Source organism: Bufo gargarizans, chromosome 4 (assembly GCF_014858855.1).
Source record: "Bufo gargarizans isolate SCDJY-AF-19 chromosome 4, ASM1485885v1, whole genome shotgun sequence".
NCBI classification, from domain to species: Eukaryota; Metazoa; Chordata; class Amphibia; order Anura; family Bufonidae; genus Bufo; species Bufo gargarizans.
Window position 1 is genome coordinate 300,872,059 of NC_058083.1, and position 27,849 is coordinate 300,899,907.

At 40.3% G+C, this 27,849-nt stretch overlaps 1 protein-coding gene across 1 annotated transcript in view; it reads right to left on the minus strand.

The window, feature by feature from the left end:
• The window catches only part of MAN1A1 (mannosidase alpha class 1A member 1), a 185,764-nt gene that overhangs the window by 34,594 nt on the left and 123,321 nt on the right, over positions 1-27,849 (minus strand). Inside the window, exons 6-7 of the mRNA XM_044291436.1 lie at positions 4,229-4,352; positions 1,891-1,984 (exon numbers count right to left, since the gene is read on the minus strand). Of these exons, the coding sequence (XP_044147371.1) occupies positions 1,891-1,984; positions 4,229-4,352 (218 nt within the window). The remainder of the gene's footprint in view (positions 1-1,890; positions 1,985-4,228; positions 4,353-27,849) is intronic.

Below are 27,849 nucleotides of genomic sequence, written 5' to 3' on the forward strand. Positions count from 1 at the left end.
ATTAACCAATTTTTTTTCAAAAACCGCAGCATGTCATTTACGTTTGCGGTTTTAGCTGCAGATTTCACGCTTTTCAAATGAAGGGCGAGATCAGCAGCAAAACCGTATCAAATCCAAAAAGCCGCTATTACACATTGCAGTTTTTTTATTCGGTTTGGGTGCGGAAATGCACATAAAACCACACGGAAAGTACCGGTAGTTGTTGACCTTCACCCATGTGCAGGTACCCCAATAGTCTACTGTTTACAGCAGCCAAAAGTAAGGAAGCCACATAAGACTGATGGCCACAGATTAGGGAAAATACTTTATGTAATGCTGAGTACCCGTTATTACTCCCAGTCTTTTATTGCACTGTGCTGTATTCATTACTCTCCCAATTTCCTATGACCTAAGATCTGCTGGTTTGTTGGCCCACATTTAGGAATGTGAGGGCATCTAGATTTTAGCATAAATTGTGCCGATTTCGTGAAATTATCGGCGTCTGGTATGAGAAGGGGATGTGGCTTACTAGAAACTGGGTATGGCTTTGTGAGGAAAGAGGCATGGCCTAAGTTGGGCCATTATGCACCAAAATTTCTCCACAATTCTGCCGTAAAAATCTCTCTCAAAGTTGGTATACAGTCGGAAAAAAGGGTCTATTCCTGCACCACATATACCACCCAGCCTGAACCCCTGTGATAAATCCAGTGCAGACAGGCTGTCTACACCAGGTATATGATTAGTAAATATGCCCCACTCTCTTCGGAGAGCTAGCCAATACAACAGAGTACACTGGATTACAGGAGCTCAGACGTATGAGATTCTAAACAGGAAATAGCAGGATTATGAATGCAGCTCTGGAAAACAACATACTATTAGCCTTGATGTAATTCAAGCTGAGCAAAAGATAAAAGCAAAGAATTAACTAATTACTCGCCCTTTATATCTAGATCTAAGTGTGCAGAAAGACGTGCATACATTGCTAATATGAGCACAGGGATGAGCCCAGAAACATCAGACATGAGAATGCCTTTCTTCTGTAAGATCACACAGGCAGCTTCAGTGACCACGAGTTTCAGACCACTGCTTCACAGCAATATGAGGAAAGTGGCCGTAGACATCAGCACAGTCACAAAGTTCCACTACTTGTGATGTTACACATTTACTGTACATGCAGTGATCACCTCCACAGTATGAGAACAAGCAGACGCTATTGTGAGCCCTTGTCCTCTTACAGAATCATGGTTTATTTTAGACAGCACGATCTGCTCAGAAGCCATGATTGGTGGTGGCTGCACGAGCGACAGCATCACCCGATGAACGAGTGAAAAGCCTGAATGGGGTGCTCGGCGACACATTTAGACGTCTAGATGATCGGGAACAACCGCTTGAAGGAATGGTCATTCCCAATAATCTGGACAATTATTGGTGCATCTAAATGCACCTTAAGGCTCCATTCAAACGTGGGAGGACAAGTCCCCATTCTCATCCTCTGTCCTAGGAGATGACAGATGCTCCCCAAGTAACATTGGACCTAATTTATCAAGACCGGCATATGTGCTACGCCGGTGGCCCTGCCATCACTACACCACATGGCAGCATAAAAGTGCCATTTATGACTACAAAAGTTGCAATAACATTGAGTCATAAAACTGAGTTTTGATACTTTGTAACTAAAACTGATGTCTAAGGAAATGATAAATTGCCCCTAATATTATATGTAGTAAATAAGGCGGGTAATGTAGTCTGTACATATAAAGACTGTAGCATATCAAATACTAACAGACAAACCTCATGATAAATTGGGTAACTGCTTTAATAGGCTTATTGCAGTGGTCAGTTTACTGCCCACAGTGCTAACATACACACCACATTACTTTCTAATTAGCACTAATAAGGACGTATACTTACGCTGTCCCCATTGGCCACTGCTGGGATTCAGGTAGTTGGGATAAAGCCCTTGAGGTTTATCCAATCGACTTAACACTTTTCGAATATTCATCACCTAAAATAAGCATTGGTATTTGAGTATATTAACCAACAGAGTCCAGCATTATGTAAGCAGATAGACCATGCCTAGCAGAATACATATAGATTAGCTGCTGTGTACATGGGGAACACTCAGCTTTTAGAATAGATTTATTAGCCTTAGCGTTACATTTTAAAATTATTTTTCGTAATGATACCTCTAGGGAAAGAACAGAACTGTCGATTAGGAAGGAGTGTAAATCTTGCCTAAGCATCCCAATACTACAGCGCTGAATAAATGGTACAACATACAGCAATGGAGCTTTAGTTTCCCATCAATCTAGGACCTCATGCACCGAGTAGTATTATAGTAACGCCACTACTGCAATATGGAGCCCACAGATTTGTTTGGGATTTCTCATCAGGTCCTCAATTGTATGATTTTTCTGAATCAACACAATCTGACTGGAAGGGGCCATTCTAGTGTTCGGAAAGAAATCTGCAGTTTTGTTACATACACAGCAATAGCAGAACACTCAAGCTGCATTAAAAACATGCCCTTCAATTGTGCGAGGTCTGTTGGTCTGTGAAAATGGACAAAATAGGGCATGTAAAAAAAAAAACAAAAAAAAAAAAACAGCTATGTGAATAACCCCATAGACCACCATTGTTCTTAAAACAGACGCGTGACGGCAGTTGGGGAAAAAACAAAAAACAGCTGTAACACATCCTTATTCACTGTTGTGTGAACGTAGCCTAATATTACAGCCTAAGCTTGTGTAATTAGATTTTTTGTCACTATTGCTCCCTATGTGCTTCTCTTTCTGTCTTGTCTATGTGTGTAGCAGACTACAGTTCCCATCATGCATTGCTGATATCTATCCCAAGCTCCTCCCCCTGTATTCCCTCAGCTGCTCAAGAGCAAGCCTCTCCTCACTGCACAGCCTCTCAAATTAGTTCCCAGTTACCTCCAGTAACTCCTACTGCTGGAACTAGGCACGTGCGTGAACCCTGGGCAGCGAGTTATACATCAAGTATTGGCACAGAGGTGAGCAATTACATGAGAAACTACCGAAAAGATGTTATTACTATATACTAAAGGGGTCCCTGCAGGACCAGGAACTGCTTGGGTCCTAGACTGCTGCGACCAACCACATTACCACAGTGACGTACCATTCAAGCGGTTGTAATCGCTTAAGCCTGTGGCTGCAAATTATGTACTTTTTACATAATTTCAGTAGAAGTGAAGTCTTGTTTTCTAACTGGGGCAGGTACCATCTTGGATTGTGGGACAACATGGATACCGGCTTTTTCTAACTACTATTTTGACTGTTTTGGGTATAACTCACTTGGGGCCCGATTACTGTCGCATGCACTTTACTGCACAGTGAAATATACATATATACAGCCATTACTTCTAGCCCTATGTATCATGTGATAGGAGATTTTGTGTGCGATCTGGCAATTTTTTAATAGGTTATATAACTCTCAATCAGCTGTTTGAAGACCATTGCATCCTACTTACTTTATAAGCACAGTGCTACCCATTGTAGAGTGGTTGTGCTTAGTAAGGTCATCAATATTTCACTCTTGGAAAAACAGCTAAAAGAAGTAGCCAATGTCTGTGCCGGGGATGTGTCGGGGCAATTGAGAAACATGTTAATCTATAACAAGAACAGGAGAACTGCCAGAAGACGCGTATTACATCCTTTTCAGGGGAGGTGGAGTTACACCAGGCATGATGTCTGTAGGACTAGATCTGCTGAATGTAATGATACTTTCACTTAGTGATCTGTTGCTTTATTCTGTAAAACTACTTTTACTCCATATGCTAATGAGCAGTCATGTGCACTGAGGGCGGGTCCAAGACACACTGTGCACCCTTTCTCCTCCTGCTATAGTCCTGAATAGTCATTTCAACTGGTCCTGTCAATCAGGAAAAAAAGAAGAAACTGGCAGAGGAAGCAGGTGGAGCAAGGGTGGGAGAGGGGGAGGTTTGGGCCCCCATTGTAGCACTGCAGGTATTGTACCTGCTTTAACAGTGAATTTCCTTGTGATGGATTTCCTTTAAGGTACAGGTAGTTTGAAACTAGCTTCTCTTCCTTTGTCCCCATGAAAACCTTTGCCGTTACAGTACTGCATGCATGACCTTCACTATTCACTCGAGGGACTCCAGCACCTCTGTGTCTGGTGAATGAGAGGGTCCCAGGGGTCAGATCCTCCCCGATCAGATATGTGAAGTTATTATGTAAATGTACACCCAATGTGATAAAGTACTAACCTTTTCAGCAAAAACTGGATTTCCAGATATTTCACTTAAATGTACAAACTCCAAGTGCAGGGTTCCAAACTCAGCCAAGATACTGCTGCCTCCAGATGCCCATGGCCAATTTCGACCGATGCCACTAAAGAAATCCAAGAGGAGGGATACAGTGAGAGGCAGATAAAGGATTTTAAACAGAAAATGTAGTAATCTCAAACCATTGCTCACATAAAATGTCAGTTTTACACAAGTTGTAGTAAACACTATGGCAGCCTTATGTGAGGACTGCTTAACCTCTTGCATTTCACATAGACCTATAAAATGACTAGACAAACATCAACAAAGTATGCACTAATTCATATGTAGCAGGATATTTCTTCTTATATATGGTTTCATTCTAGTACATTTCAGAGGAAAATTGCCATGTTACATAGCTTAGCAGTATACATTTGTTATGTGTAAAGGACGTATTTTCTATATTATTAACTGGGCCCTAAAATCTGGACAGCTGCAACCTCTGTGCAGTAGGTTCTACCCTACATTTATGAGCAGAGTGGCTTCTAAAGACACTGAGCAAACCTACCAATTTCAGCGGGATCAGCCAACCATCTAATGTATATTGGGGTGACCTCCTGACTGATGTCCGGGGATAGAGGGAGACAAGCCACTGCCAGTACAGTATGACAGCGGCTTCCACTCTCTGTAAAAGGGATTGCATGACCAATATTTTTTACTAATTAAAATCAGATATGAATGCACATGAATGACTTTTTTTAAATCTGATTTATCATTGCATTCCACTGTAATTGTGTCCAGAGGACACATACAATTGAAAGCGGGACATGCAGGGGTCCGGACAGTTGAGTACGCCTTTTCTTTATGGTATTACACATCTTCTAGAAGAAATGGGCAAGAAGGAAAAGCCATGAACCATACAAAACAGATTTCTCCTAAAAAAACAAAAAAAAAACAAGGGCAGACAAGGGGGACCACTGGACTATTCTGGATAGTCACTGTAAAATAGCTGGTCTACTTGCAACCTCACTCCTTTCTATAAATGGAGGAGAATAAGACCAATGATCCATCCATGGAAATAAAACTAGAGGGCAGAAGAGCTCAATGGCATATATACCATACAGGGGTCCAGCCTGATGGTACTTACTTATCGGAAGCAATGCAGGGCCTTCGTCTCAAGAGGAACTGCGTTACTAGCAAGTAGGTGAGGCGTAGTCTCAGGGGTCATCCAAAAAGGAGGTAACAATCATCGGCCCTCCTATCCTAGGTGACGACACACAGCAGAAGTGTGCATATAGACAACAAGCAATGAAGTGACGTGAGGGCAGGGAAAACTCATATCCTTGGTTCTACTAATAATTGAATGCTGCCTAAAAAACAACTCCTATATGAGAGAGAGAGAGAAATAAAAGACAAAGAAACTGAAAGAGGCGCACAGAGAGAAGATAGAGATGATGTGGAAAGCAATGCATGGTATAAACATCGTACAAAACCAACTGCAACAAAACAATCAAACTTCTACCACTATCTGTAGCTGCAGGATCCAGTATCTTATCGCCCTATATTGTAAATGGCTGGCTATACAATGGCTCAGTTGTTGCCATTTAATAGCAATTTAGGGCTGTGCATTAAAATGGTGAGCGCTTTCTTGTGTATTAGACAATGGCTGGGAATCCAAGATAGAAAGAACAAGCTCCGCACTTGCCACATGCACGCTGCTAAATAATTTCACAATGAGGGAGCAGCTTTGTACGAGAGCTCGATTGCAATGTTTTGCCATGGTTCAGCTCTTATAAACTCATTCTTACAGAACTGGGAAACGGGCCAATCTACATCACGTGAAATATTCACAACAGCTTATTACTTACTACTTGTTGCTTTCCGTGCTGTTTATGGATTCTAGAAACCTCGAGAAAGCTTCAAATGCTAATCCCAAACTTACAGCCAAAACTACTTAATGAGGGATCATCTTTGATGATAAAGTTTGGCCACCCGAGCGAGTGGCATCTGCTGACTCAGCTCTGAACATTAAAATAACAGACGACGAGCGCCAAACAGATATTAACAAGTGATAAATCATTCAATCAGAGGTGGCACTTAGGACCTCGACAAGAGTCCAAGTTTCAGCAAATGCACTACCATAGTTGTATCCGGCAACAGCCTTGCCGTGTCAGAGCTCATTTAGTAAATTGTATACTATGAGAAGAGCGGGCACTATTCCAGGAAAAGAAAAAACATATACTCATGCCTTACAAACGGAGTAGGAGGATGATGGGATAAAGAAGAAAGGAGAAAAAAAATGGAGTCTCTCTTATTCAGCCACTTCTATGAGGACATTAAATTGGATTGTTTCTATTGTTCACATAAGACTCCTCAAATACGATTGACACTATTAAAGGGCATGACTCATTGTAAGAGGGAAAAATAACTACAGGTGAAACTCAAAAAATTAGAATATCGTGCAAAGTTCATTTATTTCAGTAATCCAACTTAAAAGGTGAAACTAATATATGAGATAGACTCATTACATGCAAAGCGAGATATTTCAAGCCTTTATTTGGTATAATTTGGATGATTATGGCTTACAGCTTATGAAACCACCAAAGTCACAATTTTGAGGTGCCCTTCGCTCAGGGGGTATGGATTAATTAGGTGACTAGAGTGTGACACTTTGAGCCTAGAATACTGAACCTTTTCATAATATTCTAATTTTAAGTTGCATTAATGCAATTCCTTTTAAATTGCATTACTGAAATAAATGGATTTTTGCAGGACATTCAAATTTTTCGAGTTTCACCTGTATATTGTGTGACAGTCTTCACGCTCATCTTCTGGAACTCAATCACCGCCTTGGTCTTGCAAGCAATTAAAAACAGATACACAGTGCATATTTGAAAACTGGATTTGTTTTCATTTTGCAATTCATTTTATTTGCTGAAACTAATGGAGATCTTGCTTCCTTTAACCACCTCCGGACCGCCTAACGCAGATCTGCGGTCCGGAGGTGGCAGCTGTGCGCTCAACGACGCATAGACGCAAGATTTCCTGTGAACGCGCGCACACAGGCGTGCGTGTTCACAGGAACGGAAGGTAAGAGAGTGGATCTCCAGCCTGCCAGCGGCGATCGTTCGCTGGCAGGCTGTAGATGTGATTTTTTTTTTAACCCCTAACAGGTATATTAGACGCTGTTTTGATAACAGCGTCTAATATACCTGCTACCTGGTCCTCTGGTGGTCCCTTTTGTTTGGATCGACCACCAGAGGACACCGGTAGCTGTGTAAAGTAGCACCAAACACCACTACACTAAAAAATTATTATTATTTTTTTCTAACCAAGTCTCATATTCCACTAACTTGTGTCAAAAAATAAAATCTCACATGAACTCGCCATACCCCTCACGGAATCCAAATGCGTAACAATTTTTAGACATTTATATTCCAGACTTCTTCTCACGCTTTAGGGCCCCTAAAATGCCAGGGCAGTATAAATACCCCACATATGACCCCATTTCGGAAAGAAGACACCCCAAGGTATTCCATAAGGGGCATATTGAGTCCATGAAAGATTGAAATTTTTGAGACTTTGTGAGAAAATACAAAAAAATAAATAATTTCCGCTAAAAATTCTAGGAACTCGCCAGCCCATGCCCCTCACGGAATACCTTGGGTGTCTTCTTTCCAAAATGGGGTCACATGTGGGGTATTTATACTGCCTGACATTTTAGGGGCCCGAAAGCGTGAGAAGAAATCTGGGATCCAAATGTCTAAAAATGCCCTCCTAAAAGGAATTTGGGCCGCTTTGCGCATCTAGGCTGCAAAAAAGTGTCACACATGTGGTATCGCCGTACTCAGGAGAAGTTGAGGAATGTGTTTTGGGGTGTCATTTTACATATACCCATGCTGGGTGAGATAAATATCTTGGTCAAATGCCAACTTTGTACAAAAAAAAAAAAAGGGAAAAGTTGTCTTTTGCCAAGATATTTCTCTCACCCAGCATGGGTATATGTAAAATGACACCCCAAAATACATTCCCCAACTTCTCCTGAGTACGGCGATACCACATGTGTGACACTTTTTTGCCGCCTAGGTGGGCAAAGGGGCACACATTCCAAAGAGCACCTTTCGGATTTCACTGGTCATTTTTTACAGATTTTGATTTCAAACTACTTCTCACGCATTTGGGCCCCTAAAATGCCAGGGCAGTATAACTACCCCACAAGTGACCCCATTATGGAAAGAAGACACCCCAAGGTATTTCGTGATGGGCATAGTGAGCTCATGGAAGTTTTTATTTTTTGTCACAAGTTAGTGGAATATGAGACTTTGTAAGAAAAAAAAAGAAAAGAAAAAAAATCATCATTTTCCGCTAACTTGTGACAAAAAATAAAAAGTTCTATGAACTCACTATGCCCATCAGTGAATACCTTAGGGTGTCTACTTTCCGAAATGGGGTCATTTGTGGGGTGTTGGTACTGTCTGGGCATTGTAGAACCTCAGGAAACATGACAGGTGCTCAGAAAGTCAGAGCTGCTTCAAAAAGCGGAAATTCACATTTTTGTACCATAGTTTGTAAACGCTATAACTTTTACCCAAACCATTTTTTTTTTACCCAAACATTTTTTTTATCAAAGACATGTAGAACAATAAATTTAGCGAAAAATTTATACATGGATGTCGTTTTTTTTGCAAAATTTTACAACTGAAAGTGAAAAGTCATTTTTTTTTGCAAAAAAAATCGTTAAATTTCGATTAATAGCAAAAAAAGTAAAAATGTCAGCAGCAATGAAATACCACCAAATGAAAGCTCTATTAGTGAGAAGAAAAGGAGGTAAAATTCATTTGGGTGGTAAGTTGCATGACCGAGCAATAAACAGTGAAAGTAGTGTAGTGCAGAAGTGTAAAAAGTGGCCTGGTCATTAAGGGGGTTTCAGCTAGCGGGGTTGAAGTGGTTAAAGGGGTTGTCTCTAATCTCGCTGGTACTAAGGCGAGATGAGTCTTAGGATCCTTTTACGTGTACTGATCTGTCAGACTATCGGGGAAGAGCCTTTGTATAAACGCTGGTTCACGATAACCTGCCAGTGTATGGGTTTCTGTCTCACTGGAAGCCAGCACTCATTCTGGAAATGGTCCAGAACCCATTACAGTCAATGGATTCCAGTGGAGAACAGCAGTATCCGGCTAGGCCAGATATGGCGAACTCCGGCAGGCTGTTGTCTGCTAGAGCAGTCTCCCGGATCAGTTAAATGGAGATGTGAACCTATCCTTAAGGCTGGGTTCAGACCTGAGCGTTTTACAGCGCGTTCCTATGCGCTGTAAAACGCTCAACAGGCAAGAACCAATGATTCCCTATGGGAATGGTTCTCACCTGAGCGTTTTACAGCGCATACGATCGCGCTGTAAAACGCCCGACGCCCCCAAGAAGTACAGGAGCTTCTTTGGGGCGTCTTGTCGCGCGTTCCCGTACATAGACTTCAGCGGGAATGCACGACAATGGGCGTTCGCTTGTTGCGGAGCCGCGACTGTAAACGTGCATACAATCGCGCATACAGAGCGCTCCATCCCGAACGCTCAGGTCTGAACCCAGCCTAAAGGTGCTGGCAAACACTCATTTATCTCATTTATCGGTTGATTGTGTTGTTCAAGCGACACATAAAATCATCTTTCCTGTGCAGCAAATCCTGGAGTATAAAACGACAATCTATTGAGCTGGAACTATGCTTTTCTATGGGGACAAGACACTGCTGCATCGATTGCTTGTCCCCATACAGGGGAGGTGACAGCTGCATATACATCTCCACTTATTTCATTTCCAATAATCTGAAAGATCATCAGTCTGTGTAAAAGGACCTCAAGTCCCAACCACCAAGTGATCGGCAAACAACGGAGCTGACCGGCGCTCCACTATTTCCGTAGCTCTCATTGCCGTGCATGCACAGACATCTATGCCGCTTCCCAACTCTCTAAACCAGGGATCAGCAACCTTCGGCACTCCAGCTGTTGTGAAACTACAATTCCCAGCATGCTCCATTCATTTCGATGAGAGTTCTTAGAAGAGCAGAGCAAGTATGCCTGATGGGAGTTGTAGTTTCCCAACAGCTGGAGTGCCGGGGGCTGCCTACCCCTGCTCTAAACTGTCAGCAGTGCGGGGGTGCCATTACATGTTTTTTCTACCTTAAAAAATAAATACATTTGCTTTTGTGATATCACATTCAGAGCGCCAAAATGTTCTTTTATTCTTCTATCATGTGGGACAAGTTGTAGTTTTAATTTCAGTGTACGCTGGACTATCTCCTCCTTTTTGGTAGCGTGGGATGACCAGAGAGCATTTCTATTTTTTCTACTGTAGTTTAATAGTATGTTTTGGCATAGCAATAACAGTAATATATACATAATATAGTATTTTGTAAGGATTAAAAGTTTGTGTTTTTAACTTTGGATATTTTATTTCTGGTTCTAGATTTCCTCTTAAATTTAATTTAGAGAACCTGACCTTGAAATTGCTTGATAGCTTTAATCACACACCACAGTGATTCTGTATTGCCATGTATTATGGCCTGCCTGGCCTCTGGGCACTGGTCCCCACTACTGGTAACTAAATGGACAGTTAGCGAAATTACATATGAATACTGCGTGAATACTTTTGTAGGCAGCACAGTGAAAGCAAGAGGCACTGCACAGTGATCTGACACTGTACTCAGACTGGCAACAGAACTCTCCAGGGTCCATCTATTTATAACTCCGCCAATACAGAAGAACTCTGCTTCAGACTCTGGAGCGACTCATTTTTCCTGCCTCCAGTAATTACATGGTGCTGGAGAGCTATGGTTCAGATGGTCCTATAAGTGCCGGGTTTCCATTAGCTGGCAGCAGTGCCACTTTATTTACAGACATGCATCATCATAGCAGCAGACAAGTCGAAGCATTTTGTAAGCTGGCAGCACTGGACAGACCCAGTAACATTTTCTTTGCGTTATTTTTTATGGCAGTAATTCGAAGAGGCTTCATATACCTCTGTAAATCTACAGAGTAAAAATGGAGGAGCTAGAAATGCCACAATTCTACAAGGAAAGGGTATTAGGACTTGCAGCCATTAGCAAGATATACAGCCGGGAGCTTCGAGGACTATCTGCACAAATAATTTCATTACCCACGAAAGGCTTCAGCAGACTGCATGGCACCTACGCATCGTATTACAGCATAAGATGTGGAAAGGAATAAATTGAGATCAGAGCCACTCTCACAGCCGAAAACCATCCACCCCTCAGCTTCATCTTGGAGCTTCTAAAGAGTTCATTATTCTAATGGTTAGAAATGATATTTGGATAAATTGCTCTGCTTGTTATTTTCAATGTGTACTGTATTCCACATGCTGAGAAGGAAACAATATTGATATGTCAATTAGACAATTCACTTTTTCCTCCTGGATTATCGAAGTTTAGCTATAAAGTATAAAGAAAAGCCACCTATAATCACAGATGGAATTTGTACATATTCTTTAAATCCAAAAGCCTTATCTCCACTTCCTGCAGTCCGATACAATGCCGGCATGCAACGCAACAAGGTTTTCGAAAGGACTGCAAAAATTGACTAATGAATTTTTTAAAATATATTCTGAAATGACTGCTGATTGTAGATGGAATAGTCCTTCAAAAACTATGCAGATTTGCATGTTGACGTGGATTCTGCCCATATGGCGGTCATGTTTCTAGTTACTGTTTTACTTTAGACATTTATTTGGTGACTTGAGGCTTCTGACCTTCAAACAGATCTGCGGGCATGGCAAAAGTGAATGTGGTCTGTGGAATGTGGGGAAGATGCCACTTTCTCCTGACTATGATTCACCTCTAAGTTTTATGTATTTAAATGTCCAGTACTACGGATAAATGAAAACATTATAAAGCCTCATTCACATATCAGTGTTTTGGTCAGCGATTTCCATCAGTGATTCGCCTCATGCACACAACCGTGGTTTTGGCCCACATCTGAGCCGTAGTTTTCGCGGCTTGGATGCAGCCCTATTGAAGTAGATGGGTCCGCATCAAAGCCGCAAAAACTGTGGCTCGGATGCGGACCAAAATGTGCTGTCCGCATCTTTTTCTCGGTCTGCAAAAAATAAAATAAAAATAATAAAAATATATATTATATATACACATACACACACATATACACACACATATACACACACACACACACACACACAACCTGTCCTATTCTTGTCCATTTTGCAGATAAGAATAGGCACTTATATCAATGGCTGTACGTGCCGCTCCGCAAATTGCGGAATGTACACGGACGCCATCCGCGTTTTGTGGACTGCAAAACACACAACGATCGTGTGCATGAGGCCATTGTGAGCCAAAACCGGGATTGGAGCCTCCACAGACATAAGGGAAAGATCTGCTCCTGATCGGTTTAGAGCTGCATCACCTGGTTTGGGCTCAAAATCACTGATGGAAATCACTGACCGAACACTGACGTGTGAATGAGGCATAACAAGTATGTTTCAACCAACTAACATCTGACAAACATGTACAGTGGTGTTCAAAATAATAGCAGTCAGACATCACTAACCTGATCAATCACTGTTTTTGGTAGAAATGATATTTCTACATGGCAAATAATTTACTAGCAGGTGTAGTAGAAACCCAACAGTCATGACATGCATGCTGCTGATTCTCTGAAATTAAATCACTAATTGAAAGGGGCATGTTCAAAATAATAGTGTGGAGTTCAATGAGTGAGGTCATTCATTCTTTGAAAGACAGGTGGCAATTATTGCCCTTATTTAAGGAAGGCAGCAAATGTTGTACATGCTGGTTACAGTGCATTTGTCTCAAATTGTGAGAAAAATAGGTCGTTCCAGACATTGTTCAGAAGAACACCGTACCTTGATTAAAAAGTTGATTGGAGAGGGGAAAACATATAAAGTACAGAAAATGATAGGCTGCTCAGCTAAAATGATTGTAAATGCTTTAATATGGCAACCAAAACCTGAAAGAAGTGGAAGAAAGCGAAAAACTACCATTCCAATGGATAGAAGAATAGCCAAAATGGCAAGGACTCAGCCAACATTTTTTTTAGACGCCTATGTGAAGCCGATCTATCTGCAAGAAGCCCCACTGTTGAAAAAAAAGACATGTGCTGAAGAGGTTACAGTTTGCCAAACAGCACATTGAGATATGTTGTGGACTGATGAAAGTAAGATTGTTCTTTTTGGGTCTAGTGGCTGGAGACCGTTCGTCAGATGACCCCCCCCCCCCCCCCCCCCCCAAACACTGAATTCAAGCCACAGTACACTGTGAAGCATGGTGGCACAAGCATCATGATATGGGGATGTTTCTCATACTACGGTTTTATTTATCGCATACCAGGGATCATGGATCAGTTTGAATACATCAGAATACTTGAAGAGGTCATGCTGCCTTATGCTGTAGAGGAAACGGCCTTGAAATGGGTGTTCCAACAAGACAACGACCCCAAACACACCAGTAAACGTGCAACATCTTGGCTCCAGGCCAACAAGATTGACGTTATGGAGTGGCCAGCCCAATCCTTGGATCTTAATCCAATAGACAACTTGTGGGGTGACATAAAAAATGCAGTTTGAGGCAAAACCAAGAAATAGAGAAGAACTGTGGAATGTAGTCCAATCATCCTGGGCTGGAATACCTGCTCACAGGTACCAGAAGTTGGTTGACTCCATGCAACACAGATGTACAGCAGTTCTCAGAAACAGTGGCTATACAACTAAATATAAGTTACGTGATTCAAAGGAAAACAAAATCTTCAAGCATTTTTCAGTTTATATAGTGAATGTCTGAGTTTGTAAAGAAAAATACAATACAAAACACTGCTATTTTTTTGAACAGTCTAATATTCACTTTTCTTCAATTTTTTTTGAGGAACAACACTAATTTGATATATTTTTATTCATGTTTGGATTTGGAATAGAATGTGCAGTGTTCCCAATGCATTTGTGTTATTCACTTTTTTATTCTCCCAAAGTGGGGAAAATTGGCTTCTACCACAGTTTTTTTTTTTTTGCCTTCCTCTGGATCGACTTGCAGGATGACAGGCCGAACTGGATGGACAAAAGTTTTTTTGGCCTTATGTACCATGTTACTTTTCTAAACACACTGCTATTATTTTGAACACAACTGTATGTCAATGCTGGAAGGGGTATATAGTGGCATATATAGTGGCTGTGTAAGAGCTGGCACCTGCCTATATGTCTAGAATTGGAGCTAACTCCCCAAGGACTAGAATTTTTTTTTTATAATTATGTTCAGTAAAGTTTTTTTTTTTTTTTACTATTTAAAAAAATAAGTGACGTAGTGCTCATGTGCTGTCCTGCTGCCAACAATTCCTATTGTGCCTCTGACGCTTCCTATCTAAGGCTACTTTCACACTTGCGTTTTGGGCGGATCCGTCGTGGATCTGCAAAAACTGATCCGTTACATCTGTAACATAGCCAAGACAGATCCATCATGAACTCCATTGAAAGTCAATGGGAGACTGATCCGTTTTCTATTGTGCCAGACTGTCAGAGAAAACTGATCTTATGTTGACTTAAATTGTGTGCCAGGATGGATCAGTTTGGCTCAGTTTCGTCAAGCAGGCAGCGTTTTGGTGTCCGCCTCCAGAGCGGAATGAAGACTGATTGGAGGCAAACTGATGAATTCTGAGCGGATCCTTTTCCATTCAGAATGCATTAGGGAAAAACTGATCCGTTTTGGACCGCTTGTGAGAGCCCATGATGGATCTCACAAATGGAAAGCCAAAACACAAGTGTGAAAGTAGCCTTAGCATTTTGTACCCCAAAAAAGTGTTTCTTTACTTTCCAAAATATGCTGCAAACAGCACATAAAGCAACATACTAACATAATGTATGCTTAACATCTGCAACGGTTCCCTGCTTTGAAAACAGCGGCCTGATGATTTAATGCAGCTCCATACACCCTGTGAGCTGCATTCCTATCCCAGTATGGCCGCAGATGGAGGGACATGTGACCTGATAGGTCTATCATTGGCCATCACTGAGCTGTGCACAATGCTACGCATGCAGCAGTTTCCCATGTAGTGGGCAGTACAGTGGAGGCCACCGATGGATGCACCAGTCCGTCAATGACCACTGAGAGCAGAATGCTGCCTAGCCATGGATGCGGACATATGTAAACCATTGGGCAGGGGCTTCCAAAGCAGGAAACCAAACAGGTTGCTTTTTGTGCTGTTTCCAGCACATTGTGAAAAATAATTACAAAATCATCCAAGCACGTAAAAATTTGTGACTGACAGTGAAAAATAATTTCTATAGGACCTGTTTGGGTCATTAGATATAATTGCAGTAAGATCTGATCACACATGGATAACCAAACTGGATATCAATAGGGGTATTGTGCCATATCACTAGACGTTAAGTCAGTGATGAGAAAGAAAGAAAAACTGGGCAAAATATATGATTAACCATTCGGTTATACACTTGAGATCCTGACAGTCATATTAATTTGCAAAGGCTGCAATAACTATAATTTGCCTGTGCAAATCCATGACATTATAGATTGTTGATTTGAGTGGGTTTTGCAGATTGTAATAGTTTCTGGTTATATTTTGCAGACTTGCTCTCAAACCTAAAACATGCAATTTCTTTTATTTAAAGCGTTTGCATATGCTCACAAAAAGCTTTTACACTCCAACGTGCACGCAGACAATAGACTGTCAATAGTTGTGGGTATATTACTGTATCAAACCGTCTCATCGCTAAGGTGTTCTAGTTATCAAGCATTTAAGTCAAATGCTCTCATATTAAGAAATCTAAAACTACTGAATTACTTCAATGTGTTTTAATAGAAGCATAGACTGAAATCATGATGCAGTGCTGGTCACGTCAGGAACCCCACTAGGTCATATTAAAGGTCCTTCCGCGGCTTTGTGGAGAATAGCACTGCATGCTGCCCTTTTCTTCCCATCAAATATTTTTCATACCTTTGGTCCCTAGTCCTGGCAGAAAAAACACGTGTGTGAATCTGGGCTAAAACCACCACCAACACATAGGGGGAAATTTAGCATCTCCCTTCGCCAGTTTTCTGATGGAAAAAAGTTGCAAACACCGTTTGCGATTTTTTTTTTAACACAGTTGTGTCAGAATATTGTCTCAAGGGGCGTTTGCATGCTACCCTCGCCGGTTTCTGAAGAAAGAGCGTGGGGAGGGGCAAACAGCCAGGCCAATTTATCTTCATTTATGCCAGTTTTCGGGTGCAAATAAAGTCATAAATCTATGGCAGCTCAGGGCTTCTATAGATTTCTGTCTGGCACATGGGCTACCAGAGAATGCGCCTAATTTATGCTGAGGCCTGCACCTCCCCCATGCAGTTTATAGAAAATATATGATCCAGTTAAATTATAAATGGAAACTGCTTCTTAGCTAGAGTCCTTCAAAATATATATATTTTTTTCAAAGTAGTTATTTGCATCCGAGACACGTAAAGGGTTTGTCTGGGCTCCAGAAATGGATAAGTTATCAGTATCAAATAAGTAGGGATCCAATACCTGTCACCCCACCAATCTGCCTGAAACAGCTGATCGGTATGGTTGCCAATCTGCTATTCATAACCTATTCTGAGGATACACCATTTTAGATGTAGAGATGAACCAATCTATTCCTACAAACTAATTTGTTAATTAGAAAAAGACTTAGTCTTGTCATAAGACTATGAATCCAATAGATGGGGCTGTTCATGACTACTGAATGCGAATAATCGGCAATGTAATAATCGCGTAATGCGAATTCATGACACGAAATAAAAGGCGTGAGTCACTTTGGCTAAATTTTTCAAGCTGGTATAAGTTTCCTGAGACTGGAGTTCTGCTGGTTGGCACAGCAGAACATTAGAATAGCTTTATATGCAGATAGTCAAGTGCTCCAATATATTCACAATTGCGCTAATCAGCAGGGATTAGAATATTTTATTGCACTACGTGCAACTTCACATTTTAGCAGATCTGACTTAATCTCGAATTCTCAAAATTCGCGAATATGATTAATATTCTACAAAATATTTGTTAAATATCGCAAATGCGAATATAGCCCCTGCCGCTCATCAGTACGAGTAGTGTAGATCGTGAATATACTAATCACGAATTTTCCATGCAAAAGGTTACACGAATAGTCTTGTCATAAGTCTATGAAACCAATAGATGGCGCTGTTCATGTAGTGTAGATCGCAAATTTTCCATGCAAATGGTTTTTCAGCTGAAAAACAAGGCAGATTCTGCTCATTTGCATGTCTTTCCCATATGCCCATGATTATGCAAATTTGTTTTTACATGACAAAACTGTATAAAAAAAGGTTATTGAATATTATGTTAGGACAATCAGAAAACGTTGTCTCCCTAACGATATTGATCTAGATGCGCAGGTCAACCCAAGCCATCCAACAGATCTAAAGTAACTGAGGTTTACTGGCTCTCAGGCAGATGAGATGTGTTTTGGAATGTCTCATAGTGCACAAGGCTGCCATTGTAAGGTATGCTGACTCATTGATAGATTGATGGCTTGTATATAGCCTGTGTGTGGTTGTATGTCATAGATAATAGGAGTCCAAAATGCATCCAGCCATCCTCTTAATGCCGGTTCCAAACCATTTTGATGGGGTTTCCATCAATTTCTAACCTTTTTTTGTGAACCAGACACCCTCTCTTCTTCAGAGCAGGGGGTGCCTGGTTTGATGCTCGGGTCTCCCATGGACTTTCATTGTATTAAATTGTACTCTAGCACCCACAGTATTCGGCCGAGCATGCTCGCTTAACACTAACAGATAGACAAGGCAGATATAGTCTGCCAAATCATTGCTAAGAAGCGTTCACAGTAACACTCATTAGCGATGATCTGGCAGTGTAATACAGCCGCCGATTACCCAAATGCTGTACAAACACTTGTTCGCAATAATCTGTCGGTGTAAAGATGCCATCGATTTCCAGATTAACAATGAAAACGGTAAATTATAGGGTAATAGTATTGTCCGTGCAGACACCTAAATCATTGTTTGTGGGCAGGAGTTTGTGCTATCTAAGCATACTCTGGTGCCGGCAAACAATGTTTCTGTATGGGGGCAAGCAATGGCATTAGCGATCATCACTCCACCCCATACTGTGGAGGAGATCGCTGCATATAAAGGCAGCGGTCTCCTTTACTGGCGAGCGAGCAATTGTCAGGAAGGAACACTTCAGATGTAATAGCTGCAATGATCTCCTATGTATCTAGACAAACAATTGCTACCCAGCACACTTGTTTATATAGGGCAACGTACTGCTTAAAAATCTAATAGGCATGGATGAAGAAAAGGACTTTTTTTTCTTGCAGGGCCACAGAACGGTGTAAGTGAATGGGTCCGTATCTGAGCTGCAAAAAAAATAATGTATGCCGCTCGGATGCGGACCAAAACAATGTGTGTGTGCATGAGGCCTTATCTTTTAGTTCTCAGAGAGAAAAAAAAAAAAAAACACTGCCAGAGAAATCTGGCACAGGCTTTCTTTCCTGCCCCATTAACATTAAAAAAATATACAGTGGTCCTTCAAGTTTCAATAATAATGGGCTCTGGGATGACCATTGTAAGTTGAAACTAGAGATGAGCAAACCTGGCAAGATTTGGTTTGTTTCAAGTTTGCCAAATAAAAAATAAAATAAAAAAAACATGATCCAAATGAGAGCGCTCTCTTTCGTTCGCCCGAAACAAACCACAAAAAAAACACCAGTTTGCTCTTCCTTAGGGCTCATGCACACGACCGTTGTTCCGTATCAGATTTTTTTTCTCTGTTTTGTGGCCACATCTGTTCTGTTATGCCACAAAACATATCCGTATGGCTTCCGTATGCGATCTGTTTTTTGTGGATCGCAAATGGAAACAGGAAGTTTGTTATTACCGTAATGTACTGTAATGTTTGCAAACAGTAAACACATGGGCAAAGTGGGCATGGATCTGCAAAATATGGATGACATACGGATGTGTTCCGTATGCATTGCATATTTTTTGCGGACCCATTGACTTGAATGGAGCCACGGACTTGAATGGAGCCACGGACTTGAATGGAGCCACGGACTTGAATGGAGCCACGGACTTGAATGGAGCCACGGACTTGAATGGAGCCACGGACTTATTTACGGTGAAAAATAATAGGACATGCACTATTTTGCAGAACGGCCAAGCGGACATATGGAAACTGATACGGTCCGCAAAAAAAACCAAAAAAAAAAAAAAACAGAACGGACATGGAAAGAAAATATGCTCGTGTGCATGAGCCCTTAGTCGAAACCATTCTAACTTGAGTCCATAACTCTAGTGAAAATACGTTATTGGTACCAAAGCCCAAAAATGTCAACCCAAAATACGAAAAGGTGATGTTTTATGAAAAATAAGCAGCTAACCAAGCCAGACAATACAAGTCCCTAAATATAACAGACAGGAACAGATGCCGGAAGTTGTAAACAAATGTCTATGGTGAGGGCAGGAGAGTCTTCAGATCTTGCATAGGACATACAAGCACCAGAAAAATAAATAAAACCTGGTGTCCAACTGAGCAGCTCATCCTGTCAGACAGGTAGTACAGCAGAAGAGCTACTAGACAACCAGTAAAGGTGTTTTACCAATGAAATGTCCAAGTTGATTGGTTCTGAGTGAGTCATTGTGTGTAGAGTCCAGTTTCAACTTACGATGGCCCAGAAGAGACCAGAAAATATTTTATCCTATTCCTATCTTGGTCTTCCCTTTACATCCTTTGACATCTGCCGAGCTGTTATATGGGACTGCCCCACAAACACGTTAAATAATATCTATCAGTTATTCATACAGGATCCATGCAATGTATCTACATGGAGAAATATTACACTGCCTTCATTTATGTTTAGTGGTCTTCCAAAATTTCTTCACTCCACTCAAAAATCTGCCATCAATTAGCTAATTGACTCTGTGCATAAGACCACAAAGGAAATATATTACTTGCATCCATTATGGTAGAGAACGAAATTAATGGATTAGAATAAATGACTTCATGAAGGAGGAAGGGGGGAGTGAAGGATTCCTTGCTGGAGAACGTTTTCAGATACATTTTCCAACTGTGAGCTAGTTAGAGCTGCAATCCTCCACAATCCCCACTGTTTGTTAGTTACATGAGCAGCTTCAGACCAATATGAAGTCATTGTGAAATGCAAATTTGTAGCATTAAGAAAGTTTTTCTGTAGGAATAAGTGCACTTAGAAATCACAAACTGATGAAGTCTGAGAATGCCAAGCAGTTTTCCTATAATTATGTACTTTAGAGAAGGGATGAGCAACTAGGGATTCCGGTAAATAACAACGGTAATGACGCTAAATGCAGAGGAGGGGAGGGTTTGAGACAATTATTTTCTTAGTATGATATATGGCGTACAGAACATTACATTTGACTGACTTGCACACAATTATTTGCACTACTGGAAGAAAAATATATTAATCTATATTTTTTCGTCCTGTTAAAACCAGATCGTGACAATTTTTTTTCTAATATGTTTTTATTTTATGATTTTAGATAATTTTATTATTTTTCCTGTAGAGGATTATGGAGGCTGTCATCTTGTCCATTTACGCCGATTTCTATGGGAGAGTTTTGTAAACCTGCTGTGACCTGTGCAGAGGTCATGAGGGAGGAGATGAGCTGTGATATCACCTATTGTACATGGTGGCTCCTGTGTTATCTATACAGAGGTGATAATCCTGCCTGTGATAATGAGGAAAAGTGATTTGTATAGCGCAAGAGGTGGTGCCTGTTACCAGGTTTAAAATTAAAAAATTTTAGGATTTTTTTTTATATGGATAGTGACATGAATTTTAAAAATAACCACCAAAACATGTTTTAACTTTCCCTTAACGGTTTAATTGATATTCAGATGCATCAGCTCAGTCTATTGGGAAGATGCTGAAGATGATAATTTGGTTCTCAGATAATTTGGTTCTTCACCAAAATATATGAATGAAACTGACAAGTTTGCAGGTTTTAATATGTAAAGAAGCTAAACCTTAAAGTGTACTGTCATATTTTTTTTTATTTGCTAGTTTATTAGAGCTAGGCATGTACACCCGAGTTAGTCTGTCAATGATTGTCAAAAGATTTGTAATTACCTTATAATAACAGCTTTCTTTAATGTCCTCTGTCCCTTTCCACTGCTCCCTTAAAAGACCGTTGCTAAGGCTTGTCTGTCTTCCTTTTAGTATAAGCAGAAGACGGAGGGGCGGTCCTTCACACTGCATGCCTGCAATAGGCTTCAGAGTGAGGAGGCGTGTCTTTCAGTTATCCAATCTGATTGGCTGGCAGGGAGCTGCCTGCTACACCAAGTGTGTATGGGAAGTGAGGGAAAGCAGTTTTGGCCTCAGAGAACTGGCAGAGAGGCCATCTTGCAAAGGTCCTCATATTGTAAATGTTTAAACAGCCATAACTAAGGGAAAAACTCAAGGAAAACAGTGGTATGTGAAGAAACTAAAGATTGCTTTATGCAGCTGCTGCAGCAGTAACATGCTAAAATTGATTTTTTTTTTTAAAACATGACAGTTATCCTTTAAGGCACTGTGTAAACTTTAATCTTCAGTAACCTGTAAAAATTGGTGTCTAGTATCATTAGAGGTAGAATTTGAGCTACAGTTGCAATCCAAATTATTGAACCCCCATTGCAAATTGTTTTCTTTAGCCAAAGGTTCACAAATTTTCATCTTTTTGCAATACATCAAACCAAACAAGAAAAATGTAACCCCTTCAGGGCCAGCTAGTTTTATTTTTAGATTCTGGAAGGATGGAAAGGAGCTGACCTCATTGACTTATATGGGAGAGTTTCTAGGTATGCTTTGTCGCCTGTGCAGAGGTCAGGAAGGAGCTGATAAGCTGACAATCATCTATTGTGAACGGCAGATCCTGTGTAATCTGTGTATATGGGTGATATGTGTTATTCTAATCCTGCCTGAAGAAAAGTGATCTGCAGGCCAACACAAATATCCTACATACAGGACTACTTTCTTTGCTAAAATTCTGGACTCCAGAAAGGAACCCATTATAATCAGTGGGTTCTGTTTGGCGCCATTCAGGTAGCGAAAGCCAGCGGTTCTACAATGGAAATAAACAGCGGTCATATGAAAGCAGTTTACAGTGCTGGTGCACCGATTCTTCGGATTCTAGGGTTTGTGGCAATCTCCAACAGTCCATAGAGAATTAATAAGGCATGAGCGCGATTGAACTGTTGCTCCCTTTAAATGGGGGAACAGGACCCCCTTTTTGGGGATTGTAGAGGTCCCAAAAGGTCAAAACCTACCAATCAGATAATTATCCCCCATCCCGTAACGCAGGGGCAATTTTTTTGCAAACAATTCCAACTGAAAATGCTAAGTATAATCAACGCGGTAATGTATTTATTTGTGGGGGAAAAACCCTTTAACACATGAAATCTCTTTAGTTCATGACTTTGCCCAAACAGGCTTTTCTAGTACACTTTGTACCATGTTTCAAAAGAGTCTCTTATGCTTCGGGGGAAGAAATAAACAACAACTTTTAAGCTGAAGCTGGCATAGATAAATAGTTAATTAAAGCAATTAATAAAACTGAAAAATAGCAGGTTTCCATGAGAAATCTCAGTAAAACAGCATGTAGACCAAAAAACCCAAGCAGAATACAGCAGAGGAAGTCTTGCATTGCCTAATGATGAATATATCAGGCCTGGGGGCTATGGAACCTTTATAATATTCAAGGCAAAGAGTGTTCACACATTAAAACAAAGCTCAACTTTAGTAGAAGTAATTGAGTTTAGAAGGCTTGAAGTGTATTCATTGTCACCTAATTACTTCACTGCTAGACAAGTTTACAGATTCATTACGTATTAGAGGAAAAATGTATTAATAACTTGAGAGTAAAACATTTCCTCCCGATGCACACGGCATTGTACAGAAATCCAGAGTGTGGATTTAATATGTATAACTGCTTGCGCTTTTCACCAGTACACTGCACAAATGAACTTCTTTCTATAAGACCTTATTCACATAACTGTCAGATTTTCCATGCTCAAAAAATGGATCTGTGAAAAGACAGTTTTGCGCAGGCCACCAATAGTAATAGCTGTTCTGATCTGCAAAAACAGACCAGAATAGGACATGGGAAGAGATTCTCGGATCGGGCATACAGATCTGGTAATAAAACTGATGTGTAAACTCCTCTATTGACTTGCATGGGCCCATGTGCCATCTAGCCTGGAATCATACAGACCTGTTTTGTGGCAGTTTTTTCATGCAGGATTTTTATTGTTTTAAAGGGAACCTGTTAAAATGAACATGAACAAGGTCTGAGCAGATTGATATATAGTTTTATGGGGAAAGATTCAGTAAAACTTGTATTCCATTCATTTACATTCCCTGCTCTTTCTGGGCTCTGAAGTCAAGGAGGAGGTCCTATTAGTGATTGACAGCCTTCTCTCTATGACTGTGTATACAGAGACAGCTGTCAATCACCGATAGGACCGCCTCCTGGAATTCAAACCCCCAGAATGAGTATCAATTGAAAGTCATAAATTACAAGTGTTGCTGAATCTTTTCCTATAAAACTACATAATCTGCTCAGCTCCTCCTGCTTTATAACATGTTGCATTCAGCTCATACATCATGACAGGTTCCCTTTAAGCCAGAGGAGTCAATTCAACAGGTATGGAAAATAAGAGACCTACATTTCTTCTTCCTGCTAGACCCACTTCTAGCTTTGGATTAAAAACTGCATCAAAACTGTGTGTGCGTTTCCAGCTTTAAAAGGGAACCTGTCACCAGTTTTATGGTGTCCTAACTAAGGGTAACATAAATAAGTGACTGATTCGCTTAGCAAAATGCTGGGTCACTTTCTTTAATTGACCCAGTCAATCTGCCAACATCTTGTATTGAAAAGCTCCAGCTGGTAATGATGAGTCCTGAATATTCATGAGTTCCTGACTCTCCCCTGCCTACCTGCTGCTGAATGACAGTTATTTTCCATATGAATCAGCAGCAGGTGGGCAGGGGAGTGGCTATAGCTCTGAATTAAATATACGCTGAACTCACTGACATCACGCTGGACTCAAATCAGCTCATTATCATGCGGCATCTTTGTGTATATTATAAGGTAACCATCTGTCACACCAGTAAGTGAATACATCCAAGGCACTTTTTAGTAGTTAATGATTGTATATAATTAGTTAGATTATAATCAAATATCCACATGACAGGTTCCCTTTAAGTACAATTTAATCTTCATCCTTCACTTGGAGGACACACATTTTATAAGCTCTTTCTTTTTTCAGTATAGACAACATATAGTCTTCTAGTCTAAGGGTGGATCGTTTAATATTGGGTAAATGCAGTAAAACAATTAACTGTTGAGAGGCACACAATTTGGCCTTTCCTGCAAGAGTCAGGCAAACAACGAGTTGGACAGGCTATCAATATTAGATTGGTGAGGCTACAACTCATGACACACTTGCTCATCTGCTAACTAAGGCCTCATGCACACGGCCGTTGCTGGACGTGGCCCGTATTGCACCCGGCAAACAGCGGGTCCGCAATATGTGGGACCAGCTGGGTGCTCACAGCATTACGGATGCGGATCCATTCACTTGAATGGGTCCGCAATCCGGATCTGCAGTGCGTAATGGAGGCATGTAACCCCGCGGAAGCACTATGGAGTGCTTCCTTGGGGTTTCTGTTAGTGTCTCTGCACCGCAAAAAAAAATAGAACTTGTTCTATTTTTTTTTTTTTTTTTTTTTGGTGCGGACGGATCATTGACCCATTCAAGTTGAATGGAACTGGATCCGTTGCGGCAGCTACACTGATGGTACCAGTGTATTGGGGACCGCACATTGTGGTCCCCAATGCACGAAACGTCCGAATAACAGCTGCGGGCAAGAGGGCCTAAGGCTGTGCCTAGCTCAGTTCAGCCTTTTCCTTAAGTGAATGTGACTGAGATGCAATACCAGACACAGTGGATACCAAAACAATAAAAAAAGATGCAACATCACAGGCCCTTCAGTCAGCTCATTTATGCAGTGCTGGGAGTGTGACCAACACATGTCGTTAAAGGGTTGTCTCCCTTCAGAAAGTGGCATTTATCATGTAGAGAAAGTCAATACAGGGCACTTACTAATGAAGTCTGGGGCTATTTTCATTTTTGCATTTTAGATTTTTTCCTCCCCCACGTTCCAATAGCCATAACTTTATTTTTCCATTCAAATAGCAATAGGAGAGCTTATTTCTTGCTGAATATGCATTTTTTTTATACCAAAATTTAATTTACCATGTCTTGTATTGGAAAATACGAAAAAAGTTCTTTGCAGGGCACAACTGGAAAAAAAACAAAACAAATTCTGCAAAGGTTTTGGGGACTTTGACATAACAGTTCACTGCGCTAAAAATGATATCCCTTATTCTGCAGTTTAGTACGATTACAGCGATACAAAAAAAATAAATTATCGTTTTTCTTTTCATTACTTTAAAAACTAAAAACCTTTGACAAAAAAATGTTCTTTGAATCACCATTTTCAGACAGCTATAACTTTTTTATATTTCGGTCTACAGAGCTATACGTGGGCTTGTTTTTTTGCAACTCAAGATGACAAAAAAGAGTGGCTAATGATGCGTTTTTTCATTTTTTTTATTCACATTTTTTCACCGCCCATAACATTTTTAAAAATATTTTAATGGTTCAGACATTTTTGGACACTGATACTTGATGTTTATTTTTTTATTGTTCACATATTTTTATATGTAATACTGGGAAAGTGTGATCATGGCATCTAAAAGAATTCAATAGATATAGTATTATACTAGATGTACTAGAAATATTGTATAAAAGAAAGCATTGTAGCCTCCTAAAGAGTCTACAAAAACAGTTAAATATAAAAAAATTTTTTATCACCCCCTTTCCTTAGAATAAAAAATCCCACAAATAAAAAATATAAATATTATGGGCATCACTGTGTCTGAAAACGACCATACTATTAAAAAGGACCTTTCACCGCTCTTGACATGTCTGTTTTAATAGCTGCATGCATTCCCCACGTACTAACAATTCTGAAGCATCTATTCTTATGTGTCTATGTTGTGCCCTTCCTCTGTTATTTCTACTAGAAGGTATGAATGAATTGCATTAGCCCTCAGTAAGGGTACAGAGGGGTGGTAACCAGTTGGGGGGTGTACCTGCACAGTCTGACTATCCAATCGGTGCTGCCATTTTAAGACTGTGCAGGTACACCCCCCCCCCCCCCCCAACTGGTTACCACACCTTTGTACCCTTACTGAAAGCTAATGCAATTCATTCATAACTTCTAGTAGAAATAGAGGAATGGGACAACAGGCATCAGAATAAATGCTCCAGAATTATTACATGGGGAATGCATGGAGCTATTAAAACAGGAATGTCAGCAGTGGTGAAAGGTCCTTTTTAAAAATAATTGTTACAATACAGTGAATGACAATGGAAAAAAAAAAAAAAAAAAGTATCCAAATGGCTTATTCACAATTTTTTTCAATACAAATACAATATACAAAAGTTATGGGGGTCAGAACATTGTGATATGAATTTCTTTCTTCAGTATTTTAGACATACAAAAGAGAATGGTGGCATTAGAAGGTATAACTTTTCCCACAAAAAACAAGCCCTAATATGGAAAAGTGAACAAAAAAAAAGTTATGGCTCCAGGAAAACAGGGAAGAAAAATGAAACCGCAAAAACCTCTGGTATCCTAGGGGTTAAAATGTCCAAACTTGCACAAGAGGAATACCTTAGGGAGTAGATATAAAAAAGTCACTTTGAAGGAGTTTCTAATGTTTTGGCGCTGGTTAAATATTGAAATCTTCTGTAAAAGAAAAAAGGGGGCAGCAGAGTCCCTTCCTACAGTGAACATGTAGATATACATTTTAGAAAAAATATCCTTTTTATATTGCTGTTTTTCTTTTTTAACAGGTTTCATGTTCATATATGATTTTGTGTATCTTCCTACTGGAGAGCTTCTTTACTAATGCTGTCTTACATCTGTTTTCACCCCCCTACAAGGACCCATGGCACAATTTATTGGATCACCGGCGCCAAAGACAAAACCAGAGGATGGAAATGTTATATTATGTTCTCTTTCCCTCCTCCCTTCCCCTTTTCTCATTTGACTCACTGTCTTTATATTTTTCCCAATAATCATACAACTATTATATGATTATTATTATTTAAAAAATTGTTCACGTCTTACTCTGTTCACTTATGTACTTAAGTGACCTTTGACTCATTTTATGTATCATATTATAATTTGTAATTGATTCACTAGTAGTATTGTGTATGGGTGCACCGCACCTAATACAGTATATATCAATTATGTCATTTCACCCACTTGGTTGTGACTCGCGGTCATGTGATCTCCCTCTGTTAGGTCTTCACCTTCCGGCCGTTGTGCCATCAGGAGATCATGTGATCACGACTTTATTTAATTTTTTTGCACTTAATCACCAATTCACTATTATCATGTATGAAGGCATCGCACCCCCATGGGGTATATAGTTGCATCATTCATGCTATTTCACTCACTTGTTCGTGATTCACGATCATGTGATTTCC